This window comes from Pituophis catenifer, unplaced genomic scaffold (assembly GCF_029215685.1).
Source record: "Pituophis catenifer annectens isolate HBS135680 unplaced genomic scaffold, rPitCat1.0.hap2 SCAF_2, whole genome shotgun sequence".
NCBI lineage: Eukaryota > Metazoa > Chordata > Lepidosauria > Squamata > Colubridae > Pituophis > Pituophis catenifer.
In genome coordinates this window covers 296,795,496-296,808,210 of record NW_027256882.1, presented here as the reverse complement: position 1 = coordinate 296,808,210, position 12,715 = coordinate 296,795,496, and the positions used below count along the sequence as shown (strand labels likewise).

The 12,715-nt window shown below is 57.7% G+C and overlaps 1 protein-coding gene across 1 annotated transcript in view; it reads right to left on the bottom strand.

The window, feature by feature from the left end:
• Positions 1-12,715, bottom strand: part of UNC13B (unc-13 homolog B) — a 146,854-nt gene that overhangs the window by 13,315 nt on the left and 120,824 nt on the right. The window contains 9 exon segments of the mRNA XM_070938998.1: positions 621-698; positions 1,594-1,671; positions 1,793-1,936; positions 3,318-3,414; positions 7,395-7,521; positions 8,904-8,989; positions 9,524-9,657; positions 10,313-10,447; positions 12,290-12,379. Of these exon segments, the coding sequence (XP_070795099.1) occupies positions 621-698; positions 1,594-1,671; positions 1,793-1,936; positions 3,318-3,414; positions 7,395-7,521; positions 8,904-8,989; positions 9,524-9,657; positions 10,313-10,447; positions 12,290-12,379 (969 nt within the window).

Here is a 12,715-nt window from a genome sequence, read left to right as displayed (position 1 = left end):
TGCAGTTCTGGCCTCTTTCCCAGAGGCCGGGCGCGGAGATTCTCCTTCCCGCCCTGTAGCTACCAGCATCATTACGTAGCCCTTCCTACCTATGTTCACTGGTTTCCTTCCGATATAGGTGCCCGTGCAAGCCTGAGCCTGCCATGGACATGAAAGGCACCCACGATCACCCCAATGGGTAGCAAGGGAAAGGCCCCGCAGGAAAAGGCCCGGGACAAGAAGGGCCCCAAGGGACAGGCGCTCTAGGGCTACCGACAGATGGACAGCTGCGCTCAGGGCCACCCAAAGCAGCTGGGAAAGCTCCCCTTGAAGCCCAGCCCACCCGAGAGATGAGACCCAAGAGAGGTGGAAGGACAGCCGTGTATCCTCTCTGGCCGTGGCAGCCGAGACGTCCTCCTGCAAGGACTTCTCAACCCCCCCTCCCTCCCCCCAGAGCCTCTTCCAAAGACCTCCATCCATCTTCTGAAGGAGTCCATCTTGGCTGCCAGCAGAGAAGGGAGACGACCTCCCCCCACCTTGAGGGAACCTCACCCTCCCACCCCTTCCCCCCGACTGGCCTTGGCCACCACCGAAGGCCCTCTCCCCCGCCCTTCCGCCAAAGAAGAGGCCGGGTGACTCACCTCTTTGGCCCCCATGGCCTCAAACATCTTCTCTAGCTGCACCCTCAGCTGCTGGACGTTGTTCATCAGGATGCAGGGCTGAGGGAGGGAGGGAGGGAGGGAGGCAAAAGGCCATGAGATGCCAAGGAGGAAGAGGGAGCTCCAGAGTTCAGGCTCCTTCCTGCAGGCAGGCGGCCAACAGCCGCCCTCCTTCCCCAGGGCCACCTGGAGCAGCCAAGAAGCCCAACTGCTCTACAAGGTCTGGATGAACAAAGCTTCCTCTCCCTTGGCCCCAGGGATGATGGGGGGCAGGAGGTCCTTGATCCAAGCTGGATCCATTTACAGCAGAAGGTAAGCTGGACTGGAGCCCTGGCCCACCCATTCCAGCCTCCACCCAAGGAAGCCCCACCGTCTCCCAGTAGACGCCTCCCAAGGCAGCCCCACAGCCCTCAGGGCTAAGAGCTTCTCTCCCCAGGACTTCCTGGCATCGGCCCAGCCCTTGCTTGAGGTCAGCCAAGCTGGTACCAGCACGTCTCACGATGGCAGTTCCAAAACTAAACTACCCCTTTTCTTGACCCTCTTTACTCCAGGATTCCACTCCACTGGTCACTTCTGGTTCCAATATTTCGGGACAGGGAGAAGAGCTTCTCCTTGTCCACTTGCCCCATGAATGTTCAGTTCTAGTCCTTTCTCATTTGGCTCCTTTCTGGGCCAGAAAGCCTGCAACACCCCCACCCTTCCTCCTAGGGAAGCCGCTGTGGCCCCTGGACAACCACGGCTGTCTTGGGGTTCTCCAGATGGAGAAAGGCTGAGGGGTGACTTTGCTCCAGCAGAGAAGAAGCTGCCCAGATAGCTTTGCCCTGGCAACGTCCCTTACAGCCTCACCGTTGCTTGCCATGCAGCTCGTGCCAAGACATGCTGCCTGCATCCTGGCCAAAGGGCAGCCCCTTCGCCAGAGGGATCGATACCTGGCCGGGTCAGGCCGGGGACTTACCACCTTCTCCTTGGAGCAGAAGCTCTGGAAGTTCTTGGAGACAATGTCCGCGTATTGCACCAGCACCTTCCCAATGGTCTACAAGAAGAGCAGAGACCTCAGTTCAACCTTCTGAGGAGGGGCAGCAGGGGGGACCATCCCGGCCCAGAGGAAGGCGGGTTGGCAAACACCAAAGGGGAGTGGGAGGGGGGAAGGGTACCTTGGAAAAACGCCGCATGTAGCGAGCCAGAATGGTCGGATCGGGGCATTCCAGCTTCTTGATGATCTCAAAACTCTGGTTGAGCTGGGTGAAGATATCGACCACAGAGCAGGAGAAGAGGGCGTGCTCAGACGTCTGCTGGAACTAAGCCCCAGAGAGAAAGCAACAGTCACCTTCTGGGAGAACCTACCCAGCAGGCCAACCTGGGTTAACCCTGGATTTGGAAATGCTGGGCTCACACACACTCTCCTGGGCAAAGTGGGACCAGAGCTTCATCCACAGGGCGACTGGGAAGGGCACCCGGAGGCATAAATTCTCTCAGCTCTGCTCCACGTCGGGCCTCACTTGAGGCAAGTCCCACGGAGGTGACCGGGGTTCAGCCTGGCTTGGTGATCTGGGAAGAGTTTGACCCTGTTGGACTCCTGAGGAGGTGGGCAGGGGGAGACCCAGGCCCTTCCTGGTTGGCTCAGGCCGAGGGTGAGATTCTGGGGGTGGCGAGGGGAGGCCCCCAGGCCCTGGTGAAGGCATCTTGGAGGGAGCCCATCAGGACTCAAGGAAGCTGTGATCGATCCCCTCTGCAAGAACCAACCGTTCTCCACAACTTCCTAATTCCCTTTCAGGGAAGGTGGTTGAGAAGGGTTCACACTGCAACTGCAGAGACTTCTGGAGGAAGCGGATGACCTGGAGCCCCTTAAAATGGCATTGATGGCCCATATGGATGGCCTCTGAGGAGAGTGGGAGGGGGCCCACCGCTTAGCAGCCTTCCATGCCATCAGTTATGGGGCTGGCCCCATTATTATGCCCACCTTGGGATGGTTTGGGGGACTGGAGGCAGGGGGCACGGAGGTACGCTGGCTCTCCTCTTTTCTCCAGGGTTGGTTCCAGTTTATTCTATGCTGCCTGTCTCGATGCCTTGAGAGGGGAGAGGCCTAGCCCACAGCCCCTACTCAGGGCCTTCCCCACGCCTGTGCAACAACTGGGCGAAGCTCCCTGGTGAGGGAGGTCCCAGGTTAGGAAACCCAGGTCAGCTGGAACTCCGCCCAGCCAGAGAGCTCGAAACCAGCTTCCTTTTCTAAGGAATTTCTGTCTTTGCCTCCCCCCACCCAATTCTCCTCAGGAGAAAACTGACCCCGACCCTCCCTGTTCACCACCAGCTGCTGCCGCCCTCTGAGTGCCAGTTTACCAGAGCCATTCAACCTGCAGCCGAGGCTTCTCCTTCAGCACAACACGAGGGGACAACCAGGGGCCACCCCGCTCGCCCGCCTGCTTCTTATGAAGACGGGGCGTGTGTGTGTGTGTTGTGCGTGTGAGGCCAGTCTGACACAACTGAAAGACCCTCCCACAGGCCAAGGCTTCTAGGCCGGGAAAGGGCTGGGGGAGGGGGGGGGTGGCAGCCGTGTCCTTCTCCGCTTCAGCAGCCGCAGCCTCTCCTGCCTGGGGCCGAGCGGTGCTCCCCCCTCCCATCCAGGGGCTGCAGGGCCCAAGGAGGGTCTCCTTCTCCCAGGCAGCCGGGACCCCCACCTACCCCGTCCTTCTTGTCTCGCTCCAGAGCTCCGTGCAAGAATTCCAGCGAGACGTCTTCGTTCTCGTCCAGCCACTGCACCACAAAGGGCTCGAACCACCTGCCATGGGGGGGAAGGGGGGGACACCTGCGTGAGTTCTTCTGCGCTCTGCCCAGGACCAGCCCAGGGAACCAGCCCAAAGGTGAAAACCCCTCCCATGCCATGCCCCCCCCCCTGGGATTTCCCTCCTGTCCTCCCCCCGCTTCCCAGGAGGAGCCTGCTGGAACCACGTTCCCTCCCCTCCCGGCACCCCAAGCCGCCTCAGCTTCCTCTCCTGCCCTGCCAGGTAGACCCACGACCTTGGGGGCTGCCCTTGCTGGCCTGAAGTGAAACCTCCCCCTCCCCCCAATGAAAGCCAAGGGAAGCTACCGGTGGGGGTGACAGGACTGCCATCTCATCCCTTGTCTTGGCTGGAAAAGGGGTTGGCTTTTTTTATTTTTTATTTTTACAGGTCCTGGGTTAAGCACAGTTAGTCTTTCAGTTACAACCAGTCGCTTAGCAAACGCTTGAAGTTATGACAGACCCTGAAAATCGCCCCCCCGGTCACGTGACCACATTTTGGCCACCTGGCAACAGTCCCACATTTACAGACACCTGCAATGACCCACAGTCATGTGACAGTGATTTATGATGTTTTTACTTCAAAAAAGGCCGTAACATTTGGGATATTTACGCAGTTGTCACTATTTACGTGATCACTGTTTATGACTGAAACTGTGGGCTCAATAACACTCAGAGGTCAAGGGCTGCCTGCAACTAGGTAACCCCCCCTTCCCCCCACCCAAATGTCACCAGTTGCTGGGATCATACTATCATATGTGGTGGTCATGTAAAGAAGCAAAACATTATTGGGTGAAAATACAAACATGGTTAGAGGGAAAGTTGCAGCAACCTATAGAGTTAAAATATCTATAGAGATATTCTTATTGGGAATTTTACCAGAGAATTAAAGCAAAGAAGATACATATTTGATTATTCATATAATAACAGCGGCTAGAATTGTATTTGCACAAAACTGGAAAGCAGATAAAATCCCGCTGGAAGGAGATATAAAGAAAATTTTAGAATGTGCAGAAATGAATAGATTAACATTGAGAATAAAAGATAAAGAGGAGTCGATGTATTTCAGGACATGGGATAAATTTTACGATTGGTTAGAAAGGAAATATGAATAAGGGTATAGAGATAAAATAGATAGGGAAAAGATGGGAGAAAATAATCAGAAAAATAGAAGCCCAGATGATGCCTAGGTAAAAGGAGAAAGGGGAGGGGAGGGGTAAAAGGGAAAAAGTGAGATTATTATAAAAATGTACACAAATGATGAAATAGAAATAAATACTAATCAAATAAGAAGTTGAAATGAGAATAGAGATAAAAAGAAAATTGGGGCTGCTCGAATACCATTCTAGATTGAACTGAAAAGGGAAACAACAAGAGAGAGGGGAAGGAGTAGAGAGAGGGGAAGGGAGAAGAGAGGAGAGGGAGAGAAAGAAGAAAGGGAAAAGGAGAGGAAGAAAAGGGAGGGGAAAGAGGAGAGAAGGCTAGAAGGGGGAAGAAAAGAGGAGTGGGGGAAGGGAAGGGGAAGTAGGATAGAGAAGGAGAGGAAGAATGAAGAAAGTAGGAGGAGAAAGAGGAAGGAAGGAAGGGGAGGAGAAGAAGAAAGGTTGTGGTAAAATAAAGAAGGGTAAATGGTAAAAAAGCAGCCACGAAAAAGTAAAAATGAAAAATGAAAGTTAAAAGATAAGATGAATGAAAAATGATAGATAAATGACTGTACATGTAAATGTGTTTATGAGAAATAAAAATAAAAACTTTTTTGAAAATAAAAAATAAAAAAATAAACCCTCCCCCCTGAGTTTCTGTCCACTGACCCTCAGCCAAGGGCGGAAACGGCCGAGGGCCAGGCTGGGGGGTGGGGGGAAACAATGGCTGGGCAGCAGCCACTAGTGGGAGGAGCATGCAGCTCCCTGGGGCAGAGGGAGACCCCCCCCAATGAGACTGGGGCCCATCTAGTGGAGACACCCGGGATCCAGCCTGCCAACGTTTCTACGTCTCACCCTGGAAGCCCTGATGGAGCCCAGCTGCCCTGGAAGAGGCTACGCAGGGTCAGACCTCGAGTGGGGGGGGGTGGGGGTGGTAAGATTCCCCCCAAGATTGTGGGAGGGGGGAAATAAAGCCCCGCTTCCTCTCAAAGCGGGGGAAGAGCCTGGGGAGCAGAGAGCAGGGTCTGCCTGCGTCTTAATGCCAGGGCAACGTGCCGCTTCCCCTTTGAACGTCCCCACGGACAGGCACCCACGCCCGGCCTCCCTCACGTGGGTGGCTTCAGACAAGGAAAGGTGCACATTTTGGGAGAACAGGTATATGGACAGGTGCCGCATGCTGTTTTTAAACAGAACCAATTTAGGGTCCAGACAGCTTGCCTAGGGATAGCCGCAGCCCCCCCCCCCCCCCGGTCCCACATCTCCCCTCAGAGTCATGATGGTCCAAGCCCAAGTGCAGCCCCTCCTTGCCGCTCAACCCCCTTCGCCTTCCCCCCTCGGGGAGCTGCCCCTCGCTCCCTGCCCCCAAAGGGTCGCTGGGGGGGGGGGGCAGAGAGAGGAGAGCAGCCCCACCTTCTCCTGCTCCCCCCTCCCCCCAGGATGGGTGCAGAGCCACCGGGGCCACCCGAACAAAGAGCTTGCCAACAAGGAAGGAGACGACCCAGCAGCAGGCAGCTTCTTGCAGCCGAGGGCCGACCGCAGGGGGCTGCAGCGGCAGGCAGAGTTTGTCCTCGCGGTGCTAATTATGGGCTGCTTAAACGTGCGGAGGTGATGGAGAAGGAGGTGAGAGACGCTGTTACTCTGGGAGCCTGAAATAACCTCCTCTCCTGCCTCTCTGTCAGAAGGGAGAAGCGCTTCTGGGGCCCAAAGCCCAGGGAGGCAGGGCACACCGAGGCCTGTGGCAGCTGGGAAAGCCTCATTTCTGAGGGGCAGAGGGCAGCGGCTGCAGGTGGGCCACCTGGATGGCAAAAAGCCCCCACCCCACAAGGCAGGGTCAGGAGGGCGCTGGAAGGGAGATAGAGAGAGCCCTGTTGCAAGGGGAGGCCTCCCTCAGATCTGGCCTCTGCCCGCCTGCTCAGACCTGGATGCTGAAAGAAAGGCGCTTTCCAAACCCCCTCATCCTTTTACTGGTTGGATCCCCCCCAGGAGTGGGAGCAAACAAACGGATCCTCCGACTGGGATGGGCTTTTGCTGTCATTCGGAGGGACAGAAGCAGCAAGGAGATCCCGATATCTGCAGCACCTGATGAAGCTGCAAGGCTGAGCGGCATCCAACAGGCGTCCGTGAAAGGCACAGGGCAGGCGAGATGGAGATGGAGGGTCGCAGGAGAGCGGAGGGTCCTGAGACACATCTAGGCCCCAATCTTTAAACCCCACCCCCCACCCTCCAGCGACAGTGGCCTTGGCAATGAGCCTGGCTAGCAGTTCAGCGAGAAGATCCAACTCCTGGCCTCGAGTCCTGGGCCCTGCCACGCCCTCCTGACTTGGCATGAGGGAGGACGAGCAGCGCAGGCCCCAGGGGAGGGGTCAGCAGGACTGTGCTACACAGACATTCCGCTGCTATCATGAACACAACCGAAATAACCTTCGCACGCAGATCGATGGAGGATGCCGGGGTGCAGCCCAGAGACCCCTAAACAGCTCCTGAGAAGACCCAGCCCACCAGGGGAGGAACAAGCTGCCAGTTAACAAGGAGCCTTAATGCTAATGGCCAGCATGCAGCCACCCAAAGGGGCCCCCAGAAGTGTTCCCGGCTGCTGCCCCTGCTTGTTCTGGGGAAGAGGGAGCTTATGTAGCCCACGTGCCCCTTCGCCAGCTCCTCCCTCTGGGCTGAGCGCTGTTCTCCTCCTGCCAGTCCCTCGCCAAGGGAGCCCCACAAGGCAGGCCTGGCGTCCCCCCCACTTTCCTGATGTGGCTCCAGACCCGGGCAAGGGATGGCCTGCCCCCTCCCTCGGAAGAATCCCGGGGGGGGGGGATGGAGAAGAGCCGGGGAGGGACTCACGCTGGGTACTCGGGCACGGTGCCCTGGAAGGCCGGCAGGCTGCAGAGGTACTCGTTGTAAAGCCACTTCACCTTGAAGTGCAGGTTCATGTAGTCGGCGCTCCTGCACAGCCGGTGCTTCTCATGCTCTGGAGGAAAGGGGGGGGGGCAGAGAGTGAACAGGCTGCCAGGCGGGCAATGGGCAGCCCCAAGGCACCTTGCCAGAGAGCTGCCAAGTAGAAGATCCCATGCAGGACCCAAAGCTCTGAATTCTCCAGCCCTGAGGAGGCAGCCATCGGAAGTGGCTTCCCCCATTACTGGCAGCCCTAAGACGAGCAGAATCCGAAAATGAAATCAGCTCCCCCCTCAACCCCCAGGGCAATTCAGGGAAGCCTCGACTTACAACCATTCGTTTAGTGATGGTTCAAAGTTACAACCGTATTTTGAAAGTGGCTGCTTTCCACGCTTACAGCCGCTGCAGCATCCCGTGATCCAAATGTGGACATTTGGCAGCTGGTTCCTATTTATGACGGTTGCAGTGTCCCAGGGTCACGTGATCACCCCCCCCCCATAAGTGAGGACTACCTGGAGGGGGGGGGGAGCGATGAATAAGGGAACCTCTTAGAAGAATCTCCTGGATTTTGGAGCCTGACATGTGAGCAGCAACTGACGGGAGGGGACTGGCCTCCAAGTCCTCCCAAAGGGGCTTTTTTTCCAAGAGGCAACTGGACTTTCTGGTTTTTTCTTAGAAGAAGTTTCACTTCTCATCCAAGAAGCTTCTTCAGCTCTGACTGAAGGGTGGGAAATGGAAGATTTACACTCCTTGCAGACAGCTGGCCCTTTGCATCCTTTTTAGGTCACCTGGAGGGTTATTTGTGTCCTCGGGGTCACCCGAGTGGTGCAAATGGGCGCGCAGCCTTCCTGGGACTGCTGAAGGGACTGTCTTGTAGACAGGAGAGAGATGGTGCCGTATCCCTCTGCCTCTGCCGGCCCCTGTGACCCCCCTTTCAAACCAGCGGCGCTCCCTGTGCAAAATGTGGACTCTGCCGTCTTCCAAAGAGTGACCCTTGTCTCTGAAGTGCAGACGCTGCATGGCCCATCAGTGCGAATGCTGTGGTCGTAAGAGCAGACACCATGGCTGTTAAGCAACCCGTGGCTTGTTCTGGCACCCTTTTGCTGAAAACTGGGAGTCTGTGCTCTTTTGTGGCAAATCTGCCGTAAAGGAGGTCACGTGACTGTGGGAGACAGCAAAGCGGTGTAAATGGGGCTGGGCTGCTGTAGGGACTTAGGATCTGGGTAAGTCCCCCCTTTTCATGCAGGTTGTAACTCTGAAGGGTCACTAGGAGCCCGGTTGCAAGTCGAGGCCTGCCCGCATGGACGTCATTCCTATGTTCCCAAAATGCTCCTCCTCGTTACTTGAAGGGCCTTAAGGCACCCTTAAACACCACCCCTCCATGACCAGCACCGGGGAAAAGCCACGGAGCTCTCCCGCAAAACGTGGCCTTGCTGCCAGTGGCCGAGGAGGACTCACCTTCCATGGCGTATTTCATGTCCTGAGCAAAGAGATTCCACATGACTTCCGCGCTTATCTTGCCCACCGCCAGTTCTTGGGGAAACCTGCATCCAGGGTGGGAGGAGGCGTTCAAAGGATGCTCCGTGGCCTGGGGGGGGGGTGGAATGTCCCGGCCATGTCCCTGCGAGGGAGGGGCTCCCTGCCCGGAGAGATCCGAGCGAGAGTTCCTCTGGAGAAGGGCTGCCTGCCCAGCTTCCCCCGGGGTCTCCCCACGGAGGCTTCCTGGTCCTATGCAGGCCGTGTGAAGCCTTCCCTGCCCAGCAGCTGCCCCTCCGCACAGGCCCTCTTCAGAAGCACTCTGGGGCAGCCCCTGCCTGCCTGCTCCCCCACACGCAGCCCCCAGTCCCAGGGCCACAGGCCTTGGCATGCAGGTGGGGAGGGGGCACCGGACGAGGAACCGCTCTCACCCTCTGCTGGGCGCTAAGCGGAAGCCGCCATCTCAACTACACAGATACTGTTCCACAGACGGACAGACAGACACAGACGGACAACAGACAGGTCCTGCAGAAGGACACCACGGACAGACGGACAGCAGAGCTCCGGACGGCTGTTTGTGTGCCGAGGAGAGCGTCCCTTACTGGTTGAGGACGGGGGCGTAAGAGTTCTTGTCCTCCTCCACGATGGAGACGATGAGCGTGATGAGTTTGGGCCAGAAGTCCAGGTTCTTGATGCTGGGACCCTGCTCCTCGGGGGGCAGCTCCTGCGCTTTGTTCTGGGGGAGACCAAGGGCCCTCAGACAAGGGCACCCCCTCTTCTTCCCCTACCCCACCTACCCTACCCTACACCACACGCATCCTGCCCCCCACCCCCAGTGAGAGGAACTGCTAATCCCGTTTGGGCAGAGTATGGGCGCACCTCCCCCCCCCAGTGCTCTGCTGAAGAAGGACGCATCCCCCTCCCTCCCTCCCTCCCGTCTCTTATTGCCCCCACCCCCCCTTACTCAGGAGAATCCCTTCTTGGCTACATTTTCCTTTTGCTTTTTCAGGATCAACCTTACTATGCTAGGATCAATGAGAACAGCCGTAGCCCTTGACTTATATACCACTTCACAATGCTTTACAGCCGCCTCTTAGTGGTACAGAGTCAGTATGTTGCCCCCAACAACCTGGGTCCTCATTTTACTGACCTCGGAAGGACGGGAGGTTGAGTCAACCTTGAACCAGTCAGGATTGAACTGCTGGCAGTGGGAATGCAGAGTTTATTCTGCCATCCTGCTTTCTGACCACTGAGCCACCAGGGCTCAGAAGCTGTCCTTCTTCTGAAAGGGCCTCTTTCCTACCTCAGGGACTTGGGTGGGGATTAGACCCTCAAGACAGCCTGGCTCCCCCACCTCCCCCAAGACACACACACACACACATGCTACGTACTGGGTCCGCCTGATACTCCCGGCTGTACAACTCATGGCAGTTGTTGAAGATGTACTCGTAGGTGGAGTTGAGGCAGGCTCTGACGCAGCCCTTGACTACCTGACTGGCACGAGGAGGGCTCTGCAGTTCCTGGACCTGGGGAGACGGGTGGGGGAGACGGAGGTGAGGAGAGCCGCTTTTGGGGGGGAGGGAGATGGGTTCCGATCTCTGTCCTGACCTCTCTTCTCCGGGCAGTCCTGATGTTCAGGGCAACCCGGGATGTTCCACACCATGTTCCCCAGAAGGTTTTGGGTCCCCATGGGAGCCTGGATGCAAAGCCCAGGTCAGGAGTTCCTCCCAGGGGCTGCCCCAAGACTCTGGCCCAGAAGGGGCCTGCAGGGAGGGGCCCTCTCCCACTGCCACACTCCTGTCACCCGGGGGCGTGGTGTTTCCATGCTAGGCGCCTTCGAGCTCCTGAAGGCCCATTGTCACATCCTAAAAAAGTCTTCCCTCCTTCCCCTGGAGGAGACCCCCCTCCAAATGGGTCAGAATATCATAGAGTCTTAGGACCTGGAGGCCTTCTAGTATAAGCCCCCCTGAGGGCCCTTCTCAATGGGTACTTCCCCCATGCAGTGCAGCCCTCCACCCGCCCTTCCTCTTTGGGAGGGGAAAGTCCTTGGCCCACTGCCTCCTGCAGGCGGAATGACCTGGCCAGCCTCTGCCAGGCAGCCTCCTTAGGCCAAGCCCTCCGGGGAGAAGTTTCCAGCCCTTCTGGGGGATCTTCAGCAGGCGGAAGAGGAAGAGGGCCGAGGGGGCTGCGTTAAATATATCCAGGCGCCTGACCTACAAAGCCGACTTGACAGTTTGGGGGGGGGGGAGTGGGGGGGGGAGGGCAAATGTTCCAGGCGCAAACGAGGCTCCCCGCGTGCCCCTTCCTGACAGGGGGACGTGAGCAGTTTGGCTTGTCAGAAATCCTTTCACAGGCTTCCCATTAATTGAAGAGAGACAAACACACATTTCACGCGCAATCAGCCGCCTCTGCTGGGGACAGGCAGCCCCTCCCCCTCCTCCTCCTCCTCCTCCTCCGTGTAAGACGAAGGGCCTTGTTCCCGGCTCCCTTCCTGCCTCCAGAGGTGCCCCTTCCCCCCCACGAGAATTGGACTAATTGGCAAGCCAGTGCTTGGCAGCCTGCCAGTGCCACAGGCAAGCTCATTGCCCGACTGTCAGGGAACAGAGGCGGCAGCAGGTTGACCACGGCAGAAGAGGGATTTCTGGCTGGATTTGCAGAGTTGTTGCTGCTGGACATGAAGGAAAGTCCAGGGAGACGGAGGAGAGGGGAGATTGGGCTAAGTCTACACGAGGCCGCTCTTCCCCGGGAGGAGTTCTTCCTGCCTTTCACTGAGGAGGGAGGGAGGGAGGGGGGGGCATGAGGGGTCACGTCTCAGAGGTGGACGGAACTGAAAAGGGGTCTCTGCACCAACAGAAAAGGAGGAGGCCAGGCTGCACTGGAACAGAGGAGGAGGGGACGCAAGAAAAAACATAATTTCCTGTCCTCGAAAAAGCACCCAAAATTGAAATCAAGGCTGCTTCAGAGGGATGGGAGAGGGGGAACATGGGAGCCCTTCACGTATGGGGCATAGCTTAGGCGGATGACTTGCTGGGGGGGCACCTGGAGGGGCCAGGGCAGCCTCTGAACTTTGAAAAAGGGTGGGTGGGTGGGTGGAGGGCACACAGACCCACACTGGCAGACAGCTGGGCAGAAACAGGAGGCTGCCCCTTTCCTGCTCCCTTCCGGGTGTGAGCAGCTGGGGTGAGAGGAGCTGGGAGTGCCGAGAGGTGGTGGGGAGGCTCCCACAGGCCAGAGCCCCGCCCCAGCCCAGGTCAGGAAATCCCCCTCCTTCTCCCCCCCAGCTTTCAAAGTCCTGCAAGGGACCCGTGGTTTGGGGAGGCTGAACCCCAAAGATCTGGAGCCCCAAGAACCTGAAAGGACGGTCCTACCTTCATTCGGAAGAAGGTGATGCTGGTGAGCAGGTCCACGGTGGACTTGAGGTCCTGCAGACGCTCCCGGCTGCTGGCAGGGAAGTTGTTCTGTGGGCAGGAACACAGAGGGGCTTTTCAAGGCCTGGGGACCCACCAACCCTACAGCGGAAGGAGGGACCCAATCCCAGGAGAAGCTGTGGCTGAAAGGCCGGGGAGGGGGCTCAAGGCAGGGGAGCTGGTGCAAGCCAGCCTGTGGGGGGGGGCAGCGTTTGCTCTCTAGACCCCCCCTCCCCTTCCTCCTCCTGCCTACAAAGCAGCAGAAGGGGTGGGGGAGGAAACCCGACCTGTGGGGGCTTGAGCCATCCTGTGATGAGCCGGGATACGCTTCCTCTACTGGCGCACACACACACGCACACACACACACGCACACACACACACCCCTTC